Raw genomic sequence first — 19,027 nt, 5'->3', positions numbered from 1 at the left:
CAAATTTACAGGTTGTAAATGCAAACTTTTGCAACTCAAGGTTGAGTAACTTAGCCCCATTACATTGGGTGGAAAACAGTGGGTTAAGAAAAAAAACTGGTTCCTAAGGCTTGGATTCAATATGTATTCCTGCTAGGATGAAGGTAAGATATAACACACATTTAATAACTCTTGCCAGCCTTAGGACAGAAATTCTGCAAGTCAGCTCTTTTAGATGCTGGAAATCTGACCTTTAGATACCCTTTACATATCTGATGCTTAATAGAACTAAACTGTACAGCTGTTGAGTGTCAACCAGCCAAATACTATATTGCTGTATTATCAGGTCAATTCTCTATATAAGTTAACTCTTAGCCTTACCTGTCAAAATGAAGTGACCTGTATCAGGGTTTAGATCAAAGATATGTACAAGGTATGCTAAAATGTACACCAAGGGAACAACTGTTGACTTCAATATGAGGTCAAATCAAGTAACGGTTCAACAATCTAAAAAGTGCTGATTTTGTCTAATATCAGATACAAACTTCCCCAAGGACAAGTTTCTTTTTAAAGAAGACTTTTATTCCAGTTTCATGAGGCTAACATGAGGTGTATATTTGCCAGGGCAAATTTTCACTTTGTGAATACTCATGCAACAAATGCTATGCATCAGCTAGCAGTCCATTTAGAAGCATTTGTGATGGACAATGGATGGGCCAGATTCATCATATTCTTGCTTACTGATCCACATCTACTGGAAGGTGGAGAGAGAAACCAGAATAGAACCACCAATCCAGACTGAATACTTACACTCAGGGGGAGCAATGATCTTAATTTTCATTGTGCTAGGTTTCAGGGCAGTGATTTCTTTCTGCATTCTGTCAGCAATACCAGGGTATATAAGTAGTACCACCAGACAATACTGTGTTGGCATATAGATCCTTTCTGATATCAACATCACATTTCATGATAGAATTGAAAGTGGTGTCATGGGGGCGGCTAGGTGGCCCAGTGGATAAAGCACTGGCCCTGGAGTCAGGAGTACCTGAGTTCAAATCCGGTCTCAGACACTTAAATAATTACCTAGCTGTGTGACCTTGGGCAAGCCACTTAACCCCGTTTGCTTTGCAAAAACCTTAAAAAAAAAAAGTGGTCTCATGAATGCCACAGGATTCTATACCCAGGAAGGATGGCTGGAAGAGGGTCTCTGGACACCTGAACCTCTCATTGCCAATGGTCATCACCTGGCCATCAGGAAGCTCATAGCTCTTCTCCAGGGAAGAGGATGAAGCAGCAGTGGCCATCTCCTGCTCGAAGTCCAGGACAACATAGCACAGCTTCTCCTTGATATCACGAACAATTTCCCTCTCAGCTGTGGTGGTGAAGCTGTACCCTCTTTCTGTCAGTATCTTCATGAGGTAGTCTGTCAGATAATGGCCAGCCAAATCCAGACGGAGGATGGCATGGGGAAGGGCATAACCCTAATAGATGGGCCCAGTGTTGGTGACACTATCACCAGAGTCCATGACAATACCAGTGGCACGACCAGAGGCATACAGAGACAACACAGCCTGAATAGCAACATACATGGCTGGGGTGCTGAAGGTCTCAAACATGATCTGTGTCATCTCTCTGTTGGCCTTAGGATTTAAAGGAGCTTCTGTAAGCAGAACAGGGTGTTCTTCAGGGGCTACATGAAGCTCATTGTAGAAGGTATGATGCCAGATTTTCTCCATGTCATCCCAGTTGGTAACAATGCCATGCTCAATGGGATATTTCAGAGTCAGGATACCTCTCTTTCTCTGGGTCTCATCACCAACATAACTGTCCTTCTGTCCCATTCCCACCATGACACCCTGGTGTCTTGGGCATCCAACAATGGAGGGGAACACAGCCCGAGGACCATCATCCCCAGCAAAGCCAGCTTTGCACATGCCAGAGCCACTGTCAATCACAAGAGCAGCAATTTCTTCTTCCATTTTTGTTTAATCTGAGACTGTGCAGCCTCCAAGTCTGAGAATCGAGAGCGGGGGGAGGGAGGGGGTGATAGCGGACCATCAGGAGTAGCCTACCAGCACTGCCCACTGAGTGAGACCCCACTCTTATCTTTAAAACAAACAAACAAGCAATGCCTTTTCCAGGAATTTTTGTTGGGCTAAGGTCCAGTTAGCATTTTTCTTGGAGGTTTTATTTGTGGCTGTTTTCACATTCTGTTTTCTTCTGAGCATTTATATTGGTTTTTCTTGCTACTATAGAAACTTTTTTAAAGTTAAATTCTTTTTTGTTGTTGTTTGCTAATTTTTCCAGCCTATTTCTTCACCATGAACTTTATGTCAAAGTTGGGCACTGCTTACTTGGTAGCAGAAGTATTGTGCCAAGCTTAGGTTTTCTCATGCTACTGTTTTCAGAAATACAGTTTTCAGTGCTTCCAAGATGATGTTATCCAGGGACTCTTCTGACCTACACTATGAACTTTATCCAAGAAGGGACACTGCTCTCCTGAAACCACAAGTGCTAGCATTCCTCTTGTCTCTGGAACTCTGGCCAGGGCTCCTGCACCCTTGTGACTGTCGTAGTCTCTTCTCTTCATCTTGGAACTGTGACCCAGAACTGTTTATGGGTTTATTGTTGTGAATCATCAGTAGGGGCTCCCAGTGCCAGCAAGGGTTTTCCTGTAATCTCTGACCAGTCGTCTGATTCTCTTACTGTTGCAGACACTGCCAATGTCCTTTCTTGGTGTTCCTGACATACTCCGGGTCTCAGCCCACTTGTCCAAGGTCATACAGCTAGGTAAGTATTAAGTGTTTGAGGCCACATTTGAACTCAGGTCCTTCTGCCTCTAGGATTGGTGCTCTATTCACTGAATCACCTAAGCTGGCCCTATATTACAGACCTCCTAAATTGTGTTGGCTTGAAAAAATGTCTCCTCCTAACTTTTTTGTTGAATCTGCCACTCCAAAATTTGATTTGAGGTACTATTTTAAAGTTTTTTGAAGGGAAATATGTTGGGAGAGTTCAGTTGTGTCCTGGCCAGTACTCTACCATCTTCACCTAATACACAGTTTTCTACATCACTATTCAGTCTTCAGAGATTCTCATGTGGTTCTGTGTTCCTGTTTCTATTTGAGTTTGACACTACTGCTGTAGAGTATGAAAGAACCAGATTTTTCACCCAGTGTGGAGAGACAACAGTTTGATCTGATCTATCAGTGTCAAGTTCAAAGGTAACCTTTTGCAGGGATAAGTGTCACCCCTTTGTCCTTTTGGTGTGGCCTCAAACCATAGCACTGCCCAAGATCCAGGAACTGCTTTAGTTGTATCTATAATTACCTCTGCTTTTGTCCTAGGATAATCTTTAATAAACAAGAGCTGGACAATCAAGCAATCCTTGGTTTCCCCCAATCCCAGACCCTGAGTGTCTCCAGGCAGGTCTTATGCCTTCCCTTGTATGAATCTAATATATACACAATAAATACTTAATGCTTTCAACATCACCAATGGGCCTGATTCTCTTGTGAAGGCCTGATTCTCTAAATCCCAAAGCAGCTGCAACAAACTGAGACCCTGGCTAGGTCTAAATTACTAGAAATTAGTATTTTCCCAACTCTAAAAATCAATACTCTTGCCTCTATTCTATATCCTGCAAATAATTGTGGTTCGACATTAGTGTGTCCAGTAGCCTAACTATCCTACCCCTTTATTGTTCTTAACCTTCCTCACCATTCTTAGATTTGTTGGAGCTTCAGCTCTTTTAATGCTATTCTTATAGGACTATGCTACACTTTTGTGACTGACCCATTATAATAATTAGCTCATTTAAAGTACATCATGGTTCTTTCCTCTGCTACTTTAGGGAATGGGGCGGGGCGGGGTTGGTTTGTTTGTTTTGGACAAAGAGGAGTAAAATCAATTGCTCTGAGCCCCCAGTTAGGAAAATTCCTAATATTTAGGCAAGGTTTTGATTCTCTACCTTAATTTATATTTATATCTATCTCTACTTGACTAAGCTTCTTTGTGACTAAGCAAAAATCAGGTTATTAGAAATGCTTGGCAAGCAAAGCGTCAGATTTTATCATTATATCCAATGATATACACTGGGAAGGAAAGTTAGGAAATGAGCAAATGTTGTATTAGACTTTCAGCTCAGTCCTTGAGGGAAAGGACAACTAATGACATTTGCCAAGTACTCTGTTCCAAGAAGACTTGAGGGGTAGATGACTCTTCTTGACATCTCTTTTCTTTGCCACAGTTCAATCCTACAATCTATAGCATATGTGTCCCTAAAAATCACCTCATTTATGTATGCAAGAATCAGGGTTAAAGCATTAAAAAATATGAAATATTTCTTAGGATGGAGGGACTCCTTCTGCTGTAATCCCATAGACAGACCTTATCTAGAAAATCATAGGGCCAAATTTTAGGAAGGACATGGATAAGATGGAAAACATCAGAAAGAGTAAGGACCTTCAGAGCCATGATATAATGTAGGTAATAGACTTTTTCTGCTCAGCCCTAGAGGGAAAAGTTGGGAGCAATAGGTAGAAGTTGTAAACAGGCATACTTGAGTTTTATATAAAGAGAAACTTTCTAAAAGTCAGAGCCCAAAGTGGAATGGACTACCTTAGAAGGTAGTAATTTTCAAGAGCCAGCTCATACCAGTTCTCAAGAGTTAATTGTTAAACTTTCATTGTGAGTATTTTCACTTCAGAAACCAGCAAATTCTACAAATAAGGACCTGATTTATTGTTTTGTTGATCGTGATGGAGAAAATTAATGTATATTAAAAGTAAACAGTCCTAACATTTTATTTTTTCAGAGAGTTGTTTATTAAATATTTACTAGCATACCCTTTCCCCCTTCATTTAAGTTCTGTATGACCACTTAGGGAATGTAATAGAAGAGATTCTTGTTCATATTAGTCTAGGCAACCATTGAAATCCCTTCCAAGTACCTCAACATGATCAGCTAATAGCGGTTAGTGTTACTTTTTGGACTCCGGTGTAGCTAGGTGGTGTGTTGATAGATCACAGGCCCTGGAGTCAGGAGTACCTGAGTTCAAATCTGGCCTCAGACACTTAATTACCTAACTGTGTGGTCTTGGAACGCCCCCCCCCCAAAAAAAGAATTTGAACTCAGGTCTTCTAAAATCCATGGCTAATTTTTTGGCTATTTCCCCCTTTATACCATGCTGCTGCCCATGTCTCCCTTTTCTTCCCTGGGATACCCTTTCCCAGAATTCTCAGGACCCTCTGAAAATGAGAACCATTCTTGAGTGGCACGTTTAATTTATAGCTCAAAGAGCAAACATTCATTAAGAGCCTACTGTGTGTGTGAAACACCATGGCAGACACCTGGAGGGGAAGAAAAGATAAACATGACCTCACCTCACCTTCAAGCAGCAAATTATACCATTTAATGAAGGAGGTTTGACTAGAATGCTTATGGCTTGTGTTTATACTTTTTGCTTGAGGATTCCATGACCTGTTTCAGGCAAAGTTTAATTCAGACAGAGTCCTGTGAAGTCAGCTTGGGGAAATACTTCATTTTACAAAGAGAGAATCTCAAGCATAAAACTAAGTGGATTATAATAATAAAGAATATTTATAAAATGCATTAAGATTTTACAAACAACCTGAGAGATGAGTAACTGCAAATGTGATTATCTGCAATATGCAGAAGAGGAAACTATTGCTCAGAAAGAGCAAGTCATTTGGTCCCTATCACACAGATTGAAGGCATAGAAACTGAGTTGTCACCTGTATCCAAAGCATGGGTCCACAGAACTGCAGAATGTCACAACTTGAATACATCTTAGTGACCATCAGTCTTGATTAGGAAATTTCATATCAGTATGTTAGGATTTTTACAAAAGATGGTGCTTTAAAATGTCCCTTACTGGGGCAGCTAGGTGGCAGTGGATAAAGCACCTGCCCTGGAGTCAGGAGTACCTGGGTTCAAATCCAGTCTCAGACACTTAATAGTTAGCTAGCTGTGTGGCCTTGGGCAAGCCACTTAACCCCGTTTGCCTTGCAAAAACATAAAAAATAAAAATAAAAAATAAAATAAAATGTCCCTTAGTCCTTGAGTAGATAAGTATAAGAACTGCCATTTGACAAGTCCTCTGCTCTGAGATGCTTGGAGGGTGGATAATCCTCCTTGATATCTCCCTTTTCTGTCATAATTCAAAAGGCTTTGGTTACTTTCTAGGGGTGCTGATGGATTTTCACTGAGTCATTCAGTTTAGTGCCACAGCCTCCAAAGCCCAAATGTTCCCAGTGACCTAAATATATCTGAAGCCTAAGGAATGGTTTTACCCTGAGCCAAACTGACTAGCTTGGACAGAGATTTAATATCTGTTTCTGGCTTCATTACCACATGATTTCATTAGAAGAGAGCTGAATCTAGGGCTTTAGCACTCTGCCCATTGACTCATTCCTCAGGAAATCTTCATTTTCGTCATCTTTAAAATAAGGGTGCTATCTCTCTCCTCAGTTATAAAACTCTATAATCTCTCAGAGGGTCATTGAATGTTTAGAAGATACATTGTGAGATTGGGTGAAGAAAAGAAAATAAATGTACTATTAGATAAAGTTTCTAATCTCTCAAAGTCTAAAGGATTGGGGGGAAGGTGGTCTCTAAGGAGAGGTCCCTTCCTTCTTTCCTACCTAGACTAGTAGCTCTTCATAGTCTGCCTGTCTCTACCAAAAACCTTCTTCCTCAATATCATACCACTTCCTTTGTAACTCACTTGTGAGAGTTATTGGGGGGTTTTGCTTGAACATTTTGTTGTTGTTTTTTTTACTCTTAAACTGATACAATCCCTACCCTTCTCATTTCTCTCCAGAGATAAATGGTCTTCCAAGGGCTTCCTTAGTTGGATATATACATATCATAGTCCTTAAATATTCTCATTAAAACTCTTCTTCAAATTTCTTCACTGTTAAAATTGCAGTAGCTAGAAATGCATCAGATCTTCTGAGTGCCTCCTTCTCTGTCCTTTAAAAGGAATGGTTTGGTAACATGACCAACCTTGATTATTCAGGGGCCAATTATCTTGTTCATGGATTATCAAGGCTTTTCCTCCTTCTCTCCACATCCTGTCAGCCTTTTAGCTATTTCATTGCTCATTAGCACTCCTGGCTGAAAAGTAAAGTGGGGAGGAAAAGTAGTGGGAGGGGGTTGCCTAACCAGGGAAAGGAAATGAAACTCCCTATCAGTTAACTTAGCTCCTTAGCAACTCTGGCTATAAATTTGGTAAAAGAGGAAGTTGAAAGAAAAAGAGAGTTTGGGATTATATGTGTATTTCAGTTCTCCATGTTGTCCCCTTCCCTACTGTCTTTAATTGATATGATGGCAAAAATTTGTGTTTGGCATGCTGCTAACCCTCTCTCTCCTCCCCCTAAAATAACAAGCTAATTTGATACCCAGCAGTTCAAAATGATCTTATTTTTTTGTTGTCCCCATCCCAAGGTATCTTGTCTCCTAATCAGATAATTATTTCTTCGAATAGATAGAAAGGGCAAGAGCACAATGCCACCATCCATCCTGAGACCCCAGGTGTCATGCTTTCAAAAATAGAGAACAAGTTAAAATAACAAGATGAAGGGAAAGAAAGGAGACAGGACCAGAGCAAGGTAGCTCAAGCCCTTAAGGTAAGCAAAGCATTGTTTAGAGCTCATCTCTAGACAAGATGTGCTTACTACCCAATCTAATTTCAAGGAGCTAGTGACTTTGCTTGGCATGTCCTTCCCTCTGATGGGCTGACTCTTTGTGATCCCATTTGGGGCAAAGATGCTGGAATGTTTTGCCATTTTCTTCTCCAGCTCATTTTATAGATGCGAAGAAACTGAGGCAACAAAATTAAATAATTTGTCCACAAACTGAATTTGAACTGGAATCTTTGTGACTCCAGGCTCAGTACCACTATTAGATTAGGATCCATATTACTGAAGTCACAGGTCCATTAATGTATTGAGCTAACAATTGGGTGAGCATATATATATATATAATATACATATATATAATGTATATAATATGTGCCTTATAGGATCAATATATCATCAACTTGGAGTTAGAAGATCCTTTTTTTCCTCTGCTGCTTCTCATTGCTTAATGAATCAATACTGACATAATTTTCCACTGTCGTGCACCAATATCTAATACAAAGAAGTTTATGTTCTAAATCAGAATTGTCCTTGGCCTCCATATCTCTGTACTTAGTAAAGTGACCAATCAAGTGCTTATTTACCAATGTGGTTTCTAGGTTCTGAGTCCTTCTGGGTCCTGATTTCTTTTGGTTTCCTTTTCCAACAAGTCAATCAACAAGCATTGTTTAAGAACTTACCATATTCCAGACTCTGGGGATAATGATGAAGCTCCTCAAGGAACTTACATTCTGTCAGGAAAGACACACACACATCTCTAAAAAAAATGTACACAAACCAGTAAAAACAATTAACAAAATAATTTTGATATGGGGAAAGAGAGTGGGAGTTTGAGGAGGGAAATTAGGAAAGGCCCTATCTAGGAAGCTGGGGTTGAACACTAAAGGAGGATTCTAAGGATTCCTGAGAGGAGAAAGTGAGGAGAGTGTATTCTAGGTGTGTGAATACACCCTAAGAAAAGATGAAGATTGGAATAGGATGCACCACAAAAGCAAATACAATGTAGACTAAATTAAGAGAAGTGATATGTCTGTAAAAGGAGACTGTTAATGGCCTAAGACTTCAGACCATTTTTGTATTTGAACTTTGACATAATAGGAAGCCCTCCTTATTGAGGAGGAAAGTAACATTAGTCAGACTGGATTCAGAAAGTTCAATTAGAAGGCCATTTATTAGGGGGCCAATAAGGAGGGTGATATTTCAGGCAAATGGCAATGAAGTCCTATATTAAGGTTTTAGCAGTGTGAGTAAATGAACAAAGGGGTGAATATGAGTGAGATTATGAGAGATTCTTTAAGACAGTAGAGGCAAAGATCACTTGGGCTTTTGGGGGGTTTTGTTTGTTTTTTACAAGGCAATAGGGTTAAGTGGCTTGCCCAAGACCACACAGCTAGGTAATTATTAAGTGTCTAAGGCTGGATTTGAACTCAGGTCCTCTTGACTCCAGGATCAGCACTCTATCCATTCTGCCACCTAGCTTCTCCAGAGATGACTTGGAATGTGCAAATCTGGGCCAACTGGAAGGATCTCAGTGCTGTTGTAATAGATTTACATTGTTTAAACTTTCCATAGGAAATGGTAGTCATCTGAGCTGCTATCTACCCATTTTTTCAGTCAGTAACTGGTATAAATAAGTTAGTATGGAGTTGTAAAAATTGCATTTAATATCTTTCCATCTTTATCCTTTTTTTCTCACTTACTGATTTTGATCTTTACTTGAATAAATTGATGGTTTAACTATACACAAATGACTCAGAAAAAAAAACAACCATCAGTATAATTTCCAATCTTTTCCTTTCTATTAAAAGGCCCTGGGGGAGGGGGGAAGCATACCCCCCTCAGAAGGGAAAGTGGCCCTGAGGCCTTTTCTCTTGCTCCATAGTCTATCACTAGTCATTGTGATTGAAGAAGTCACCTCACTTCTTATACAGAAATGCAGCAAAGAGAGCATAGGAGCTAAAACCTTTTTGAAGAAGCTGTCAGATTTAGCTATATAACCAATAGAAAAAACCCAACTATGTGGTTAACAAACTAACAAACCAGGTCCAGTGACAGAATGTTCATACATACTCCACCATCCAAAGTACTTCCTTTATATGTTATCATGATTCTCCAGAAAGCCATATTCCCAAGGTCACCCATGGAGAGAAACAGCAACCCAGGTATCTTACATTTTGCCAAACCTTCATTACATTTCATTGGAACTTCACTGCAACTCCATGAAGTAGTTACTAAGAAAAGTAAAATTATTTATCTATGACTACAAAGCTCATAAGAGTCAGAAGTAGGATTTGAATCCAAATCTTGTTTCCTAGTAGATCTTTGGACTAGAGATCAGAATGATGAAATGACCCAGAAGGTAAGCACAGATGGTTTCTCCCCAGGACAAAAAGACAGCTAAAGTCAATCCCTTAAGAGTCAAGCTTTACCTCTACCAGGATATTATTACAATTCAGTTCACTTTCTGCTGAATGTCTACCCCGTAGACCACACTTTAAAGCCAGCCCTTCCCTTAAAGATTGATGCAAACATCTTCCTAAGATCATAGACCTAGAGCTGAGAGGGTCCCTGGAGTCCATCTAGTTCTACCCTCCTAATTTTCCAGGTGAGCAAACTGGGGTCTAGAAAGGTTAAGTGATTTGCCTAAGGAGCTCCTACAAGTAGTAAATCATAGAGACAGGTTCCCTGATTCCTTTTCACTAAATTATACTGCCTCTACTCATTTATTTTTTAAACAGTATAATTTCATTCCCCTTTTCCTTCTCAGTGGATGGTGTTTGTTCTACTTAATTTCTACTTTGCATGGGGTCAGGGTGAGGGGCTATTTCAGAATTGTTTACAAGTGGCTATTTGACCCTCTGAATTATAAAGGAAACAATTTCAGCCCTGGACAATTCAGTTTCAAATCCCATTCCCTGCAAATTATTAGCTTATTATTATGCGGTTATTAGGAATTTTATTTAACTCCCCTCAGTTTCCTCATCTATAAAATAAGGAAATTGGGCTAGATGACACTTGAGACCTCTTTTGGCTTTAAATTATAATCTTATGAGTCTATGATTCACTTGGCAGGTTGTGGACAGGATGTTTTTGTTTGTTGGGATTTTCTTTGTAAGTGGAAGAGGTAGGAAGTTAATGAAAGTCAGGCCTGCATTTTCCTGACCAAAATTTGTTTTTAAATTCCATCTTCCTTCCAGAGATCCCAGAGGCTCAGCTTCCAGTCTTTTTGGCCCTGCCCACGAGAGTCCTCCAGGATCTCTGGATGAGTAACTTCACCTTACAAGTGACTAGAGTAACAAACTCCTGGACTAGGGAGCAGGTCCTTAAATCAGCCCTACTTTCAGGAACCTGAGTCCCAGGCAGGATTAATTGCCCAGCAAGCGGCTTGTTAGAAGCAGTGTTGGCAGATGAGGGGAACAGTAATAGAATCAACCAATTAAGCACCCAATGGCGCTGAACTAAACATGACTTCGGACTTAATTGTGTAAGTTGTTTCTCAGAAGTTTCTCACCAGTCTGGGCATGGGGAAAGAATAGGAAAGGGAGGGGGGTTGGCAGGGAGGGACATGTTTGTGGGGGAAATGCCAACCCGGGCTCCTAATTTATTTGGGCTCACAAACAGGAATCACAGTACAGTGGCTTCTCTGGTCATCAGCATAGGGATGTCTGGGAGCCATCAAGGGAGGCAAAAACTTGGGAGTGTCAATGGAATCAGGGGCCCCCCTAGGTTCTCAAAAACAAAGAAGTCTCCCCAGAGTGGGTCACAGACGTCAGTGCCAAGCTCCACCTTGCAAGCACTGCACAAAGCAGATTATTGGACTGAGATAGGGAAGGGAATATTCAAGATGGAAGTCCATGCCTTTATTTCATAGATGAAGAAACTGAGCCTCAGAGAGGCCACATATCTTGCCTAACATCACTTTGGAAGTAAGTTGAAGGCATTCTTGATTATTAGACAAAACATTTTAAAAGCACTTAACCTATATAGAAATATTAGCTTGGAAGTGCTTTCTTTATCCTGTACTGAACATTTAAAGAATACTTCAGTGAAAGATGTCAAAGGGGTCATATCTTGACTCTTCTATTTTTAGGACCTTGGACAAGTCACTCACCTGTTCTAACCTTTCATATCTTCTCTAAAAAAGAGAGGATTGGATAAGATAGTCTAAATGAATGAATTTATTGTCCTAAGAGCTTTTGCTTTTGAGGTCCTTGTATAGTTTAGATTGTAAGTTCCTTGAGGGCAGAAACTATCTTTTGCTTAGTGACTGGTTCATAGTAGGCATTTAACAAATGTTTATTGAATGAATGCCTGAAACAAAACACAAACGCACATACATATATCCACTTATACATACACAATCTGGATACACACACTGCAATAATTAACCATCCCCTCTTCTCCAACATATTTGCTTAGTGGAATAATAGAGCATCAACCACAGGGAACTTAGTATTTTGGCCTTTGGAGAACATTGGCTTTTGTGGGGATAAGAGGGTGGGATGTCATAGGCAAGAAGTCAACGTGTGCTAAGTTGCATTCCTCTGCTCCATCTGCTCTCTATTAGAAAGGCTTTCCCTCTATCCTTATCCTATCCAAAAAGTTTCTCCCAAATAACAAATGTGATTTCTTATACTTAGGTTTCTTTCCAACTTCTTTCATATCTCTTTTCTACTGAGTTCCTCATCTGGTCTGAGATGGTAGCAATAGGCAAAAAAAAAACCAAAAAAAAAAAACTCTGAAAGCTCATCTTTAGTGGACCACTGCAATTCTTCTAAGGATCATGACATTCCCCCCAAGACCCCTTTAAGATTTCTTACCAGATCTCTAGCTTCCTAGAGATCCTAATCTGTCTAGTATTATATAACTGGTGATTTGAAGATTTCTAGCTTGAAAGGGAAAAAGATATTAAATAGATTGTACTTGGGGAGACTTCAGAGCCTGGAAGATGAAAATTTCTTGATGAGCTGAATTACCCACCAGATTGTAATTAGAGTTCTGAGCTGGTACTATCAATTCAGTCTAGCCCCAGGGACCCAAATAATGTCATTGATTTTTATGCTATCCAAACCATAAAAAAGACCCCAAACCAAAGAGAGCCAGAAGTTGTGGAGGGTGTTCACTGAGGAAAACTCATATTCATTAGATCTTCCAAGTCTTGGGGCACCAGAAATATAGAAGTTCGATTTCCAGCAACTCCCTCTAGAGATTGGGAGGGACTCTCTGCTGGGTGTGCCATATCTCCCACAATCATGGGATGAAACTTTAGTCCCAAATTGGGCCACTTAATTTCTCTGGCTTCAATTTCCTCATCCATAAAAATGAGACTAGATGATCTCTAAGGCCTGTTTTGGTGCCTTAAATTAAATGTGCCTTAAATTAAAATCAATGAATCCCAACTCTAAGTCTTATTCCTAACACTCTTAATTAATCCTCTGGAAGCTCATGAGACCTGTGGAGGGTTTGGGGGTTTTTGTTTTTTGTTTTTTGTTTTGAATGTAGATTCATAAAATGTTAAGTCTGGAGGAGATTTTAGAGCATCAAGTTCTTCATTTTCCAGATAAGGAAACTGAGACCTAGATACCTTAGATTGGAAAACTAATTAATAGAAGACCCATGAATAGAATCCAAGACTCCTGATTAAGTAGTTTGCCAAAATCACAAAAGTAATAGGTGATAGAACTAGAATTTGAACCCAGGTCTACTGATTCCAAATCTAAGGCTCTTTCCCCACTTCCTGCTAATAGGTTCCCTCTATCACTGCCTCCCCTCCCCCAACTCAGCAATTATTTAGATACTTCAATTCCTTAGTAGCTTCTGACCATATACATATATAGAGACTATAAGCCAAAAACCTGAATTTTTATATGGACAAATCTAGACTGACCAGATGGAAGTACCTGTGTATTTTTCTCAGTCCTTATAGGAGCAGAAAACTTGTGCTCTCTGATACTACAAGAAGTGAATAGATAGTATTTTTTAGATATTCATGGAGAATTTTAGAACAGGAGGGAATCTTAGGGATTTTTTGGTCAAATCCTTTTATTTTATGTATAAAGAAAAGAGATCAAGTGATTTGTGCAAAATCACAGAATCCATGACTTCTGACTTTAAGTCTACTACCCTTTTCACTATATTGGACTCAATTCATTTCAGTTTTACCCCCCCTTAAAAAAAATTCACAAAGCACCCATGGAAGGGAACTAAAAGAGAGAGAAAGAAAGAAGAAAGGTGGGAAGGAAGGAAGGAAGGAAGGAAGGAAGGAAGGAAGGAAGGAAGGAAGGAAGGAAGGAAGGAAGGAAGGAAGGGAGACATATTTCCTTGCCCTTGAGAAAATTAGCTTCATATGGGAGAGAGAAAATATGTACAGAAATAACTGTAATGCAAAGTAGATTGTGGAAGTTTATAAGGGAGGCATAAACAATGTTTTTTTGAGAATTAAAAGCAGGAAGGTCTATGGGATTTTTTCTTTAATACAAGTCATGTGCCACGAAGATAGATTCATAAACTGTTAAAGCCAAAAGGGATGATGGTTCCTTTTATCTCATTTTGTAAATGAGTAAACAGGTCTAAGTTCACACAACTGGAAATAGAATTAAACTAAAACCCAGATCTCTAGGGTTCTAGGCCAATCCTCATTTTACTAAATCAAACTAATAGGGGAAGCTAGGTGGCATAGTGGATAGAGCACCAGCCCTGGAGTCAGGACTACCTGAGTTCAAATCCCAGTGTCAGACACATAATAATTACCTAGCTGTGTGGCCTTGGGCAAGCCACTTAACCCCATTGCCTTGCAAAAAAAAAAAACTAAAAAAAAAACCTAAAAAACTAAAAAAAAAAACCCAACAACAACAAAAAACTAAATCAAACTAATCGTCTGGGCCTCCAAGTAATTAGGTTTAATAAGCCAAAAACCCAGACAAACAAAAATACTTATCAAGCTAACACCATGCTGGTTCTATATTTTTTTTCTAAAGGAAACTGATACTTTCCAAGAAAATATTGATATAAGGTTGACTAGGTGGTCTTATGGGAATTAAACAAAATATCTCCAAGGTTCCTTCCAGCTCTTAATCTGATACATTTTATGATATCTGTGCCAATCAAAAATGTGCCTTAAATTAAAATCAATGTCATTTCGAGCACCATAAAATTTTCTATCTGCACTTAGCCTAACCCAACCAGCATATTAATTAAGCCAACAGCACATCTGGAATATGGGCTCATTTCTCCACTTCCCCTCTCTCTTCTTTCTTTCCTCCTTCTTACAGTCCCAACTCAATCCTTAATTCACATGTTTCCCCACCACATTCTCTTTCTCCCAAATGGAATACAGAGGAAATGAGGTCTCCAAAGAGCCTTGAATTTGTTTATCTAGCCCATTGGCTGACTTTTAATTCTTTGTAATATAAGGATTTCAATTAGAACTGTATGACAGAAAAATTTACAAAGAAATGGGAGAGAGGGGAGGCTAGGTTGCATAGTGGATAAAGCACCGGCCTTGGAGTCAGGAGCACCTGGGTTCAAATCTGGTCCCAGACACTTAATAATTTCCTAGCTGTGTGGCCTTGGGCAAGTCACTTAACCCTGTTTGCCTTGCAAAAACCTAAAAAACAAAACAAAACAAAAAAAAGAAATGGGAGAGAAGAATCACCCTGAAAATAACAATGGGCACTAACCTCAGGATTTTTTAAAGTTCTATGAGCTTGTTATTTTAATATTTTGTTAAGTTTCCTAAAATGTGGGTGTATCTCCCAAAGTTGTTTCTTCTTATCTCTACCCATTCTCCCATAAAAAGCTCATCTTTGTAGAGGTAGCAATTGAAGTTAGAAAAATGAGAAGCTCCAAAATCCTAGTTTCCCCCCAGAGTTCCAGTTCTGTGTTTCTAGTAACCTGGTAAATATCTCCTTCTATGTGGGACATTATTTCTCTCAAATTCAGCATTATGTGATATCCTTTCTCTGAAACTGATTTTTTTTTTCTAATTTCCCTGTCATTTGGGTTCAAAAACCTCAGAATCATCTCTGGATATAAGAGCTGAGGGAGCTTAAAGAATTAATTAGTTACTTAGTGTTATCAACTTCACCTCCACAGTATCTCTTTCCCCTCCTCCCTCCCACCCTTCCCATCATTCAGCATTAGTTCAACCTTTTTATCATTGGTCTAGGCTATCATAAAGGCTCCTACCTGGTCAAAATGAGATAACATGATAATGTAGTTTGCAATACTTAAAGAACTATATAAATGCTAGCCATTATTATGTGATTACCTTTAGTCTCTGTTTCAGTTCATTTTTCAGCCTCTTGCCTCCATAATCATCTAAAGAAGCAATGTAAATACATCTATTTAAAATCTTTCAGGGGCCCTCCCTTACCTATTTATTAAAGTACAAACTCCTTAGATATTCAAGGCCCTCTACAATTTAGTTCCCACCAATAGTATATTAGAATTCTTATTTATTTATCCTTAGATGGTATTTGGGAACCTGTAGAGAAAGTAGTTTATGGCATAGGGTAACTGCTTAATAAATGATTCTCTGAATTGTGTTGATCAACTAAGATGGACTTAGCTCTTCTCAGCAGTAAAATGATCAAAGATAATTCTAAAGGACTTGTGATAGAAAATGCCATCCACATTCAGAGATTAAAACCAAGGAATGCAGACCAAAGGACATTATTTTCAATTTTTAAAATTTGTTTTATGCTTTATGTTTTTTCTTCCATGGTTTTTTTCCCTTTTTGTCCTGATTCTTCTTTCACAACATGACTAATGTGAAAATATGCTTAACATAGTTGTACATGTCTAACCTATATCCAATTATGTACTGTCAAGGGGAGGGGGAAGGGAAGGGAAGGAAGGGAGGGATCAAGAAAAATATGGAACTCAATATCTTACAGAAAAACGTATGTTGAAAACTTTCTTTGCATGTAGTTGGAAAAATAAATAAATGAATTATAAAGTTAAAAAAAATGTGCTGACCAGATATCCTAGGGGGAAAAAACTGATTTGTTGAGCTGGATTAAACATGGAAAGTCTACTCTCTTTTCCTTTTTTTCCCCATCTTCCATTGTCTTCCTTATCCTTTGCAAATTCTCATTCTAAGCACTATTGACTTAAATTTGGGCATTTATATAAAAATCGTTGAAATTTATACCGGTGCTTTACATGCATCATTTCATTTGAGCCTCAGAATAACCATGTGAAATGCTCCAGGTATAATTTTCCTCATCTTACAGATGAAGAAATTGGAACTTAGGTGCAGTGAATAAAGCACTGGCCACTAGGCCAATCCTCATTTTACTAAATCAAACTAATAGGGGAAGCTAGGTGGCATAGTGGATAGAGCACCAGCCCTGGAGTCAGGACTACCTGAGTTCAAATCCCAGTGTCAGACACATAATAATTACCTAGCTGTGTGGCCTTGGGCAAGCCACTTAACCCCATTTGCCTTGCAAAAACCTAAAAAAAAAAAAAAAATTGGAACTTAAACTGATTAATCGACTTGTTTATAGTTTTCTAGTTAATAAGTATAAAATGTGAGAGCTAAATTTAGGTTTTCCTAACTCTGGGTCACTATAGTATGACCCCTTCTTGCCATATAGTTCAGGGGGAAGAGACATTACTTACCCTTTCCCTTATATCCTCCTTCTCAATAGGTAGCAGCAAGCTCAAGAATTCTTTTCACCCCCTCCTTCACTATACTACCCTCCCCCCCACACACATATACTCCAACCCCCTCTGAAGAACTAGTTTGCCACAGATGGAGACTGGGGGCAGTCAGTTAAACTATAACCTTCTATCTTTGGCTTACATCCTGCCCAGGCACAGAAGTCTTGTGTTTATTTTAACTCTTCTAGGAAGGTGAATGTGATGTTGACAAAGGATATGATCAAACCATCAGGGTGAATTCTTCCCACATGCACTTGAGTAAGGAAGAAGGAAAAAAAGACTGCTTTTTGATTAGGTAGGTGGTCTCCGTATGGGAATAGTAAAAATGCAGGAAAGAAAGAAGGAAAACTAGAATTATTTGATATATGTGCTCTTTGTTTTCCCAAAAACCCAAAGTTAGAATTGACTATTGACTCAGGTCATTTATAAATGGGAGCAAACACAAAGGGTCTAGTCAATGTGGAATATAAGAATATGATTCTCCCCTGAGGGTCAGACAAGTAACCCCAAATATGTGTTTTTTCTCTAGTTGATTCAAGAGTCACACATACACTTCATTCTGTGATTAAGTACTGTCAAGACTGTCCATATTAACATTTTCCTGGGTGTTCCTAAAAGCTCTCCAAAAAAACATCTGTAGGTAAACAGGAATTGTTTGGTGGCACTGTGGATTGGTTCAACTACACATTCTGGATATCCAGGAAGAATTACAAAAGAAAAATCATTAACCATTTTGAATTTTTGATTCCTTCTCCTGATCCCTAGGAGTCAGTCAGACAGATAGTCATTAATCATTAATTATCAGCTATCAGAAAAAATACCTAATGAGCTCAATGAAATGAAGAGAACAAACAATACATATAACTGGAATCATGGAAACAATAACTACAAGCAATAGAGTTCTGATTAGTTGTAATAAATAATTTGGATTCTGGAAAACTCAGAAGCAAAAATACCTTCTTCCCCTCATTAGAGTCTATGAAGTGTGATATATTCTGTCACTGTTGTATCAACTGGCTTTCCTTAAAAGTTACTGGAATTTTTTTGTTGATTTCTTAAAAGGAAAGTTTCAATGAATAGAGATTAAAAGGAGAAAGACTATAGCGTCAAAATTGAAGACAATAACTTTTTAAATTGCTGTTTTTTTAATAAAAAATAAAAGCTATGCAGAAACTTCACAGAAACTTCATCACCTTGCCATCTCCTCTCTGTCCCTCAGTGACTGACCAGTCACTGTGTAGAACACAGAGCCATCAACTCTCTTGCTAAAGAGAACACAGCTTTTCCTCCAGCTTAAACTCAGGGAATTTCCCCCGGAGTTGTGGGTCAGAAAATGGGCTATCTCAAACCTGGTAAAATAATGCTTTTTATTTATAATCTACTTCTAGAATACTTTAGATGTGGGAATCATCATCTTTAGGCCACTCAGATCATTTTTCATTCCTATTCTGAATTGATTCAAGGTGAATATTTTAGCTTTTTATCTCCAAGGAAGGGAAGGAAGTTCAAGGTAGGAGTTGAGTACATCCCAAAGGATTCTGGGAGTGGTTTCCCTACTCTGCTTATTTTTCTACCTCCCATTTAAAGCAGCTAGATTGTTTTGTATAATTTATTCCAGGCTACTTGTTGAAAACTTTAGAAAGTACCTCACCCCACCTTCATAAAGATGGGGACCACAGATATGAAACATTGCAGATGATGACACAGTTCTGATA

The 19,027-nt window shown here is 38.9% G+C and overlaps 1 protein-coding gene across 1 annotated transcript; it reads right to left on the bottom strand.

Moving 5' to 3' along the window:
• Positions 1-1,115: 1,115 nt before the first annotated feature.
• LOC141492153 (actin, cytoplasmic 2-like) lies at positions 1,116-1,970 on the bottom strand. Its single transcript, XM_074192745.1, is given in 1 exon segment — positions 1,116-1,970. A coding segment is annotated over 1 exon segment (843 nt). The 5' UTR covers positions 1,959-1,970.
• Positions 1,971-19,027: the final 17,057 nt, after the last annotated feature.

This window comes from Macrotis lagotis, chromosome 6 (assembly GCF_037893015.1).
Source record: "Macrotis lagotis isolate mMagLag1 chromosome 6, bilby.v1.9.chrom.fasta, whole genome shotgun sequence".
Taxonomy (NCBI): Eukaryota; Metazoa; Chordata; class Mammalia; order Peramelemorphia; family Peramelidae; genus Macrotis; species Macrotis lagotis.
This window is presented reverse-complemented; position numbering and strand designations above follow the sequence as displayed.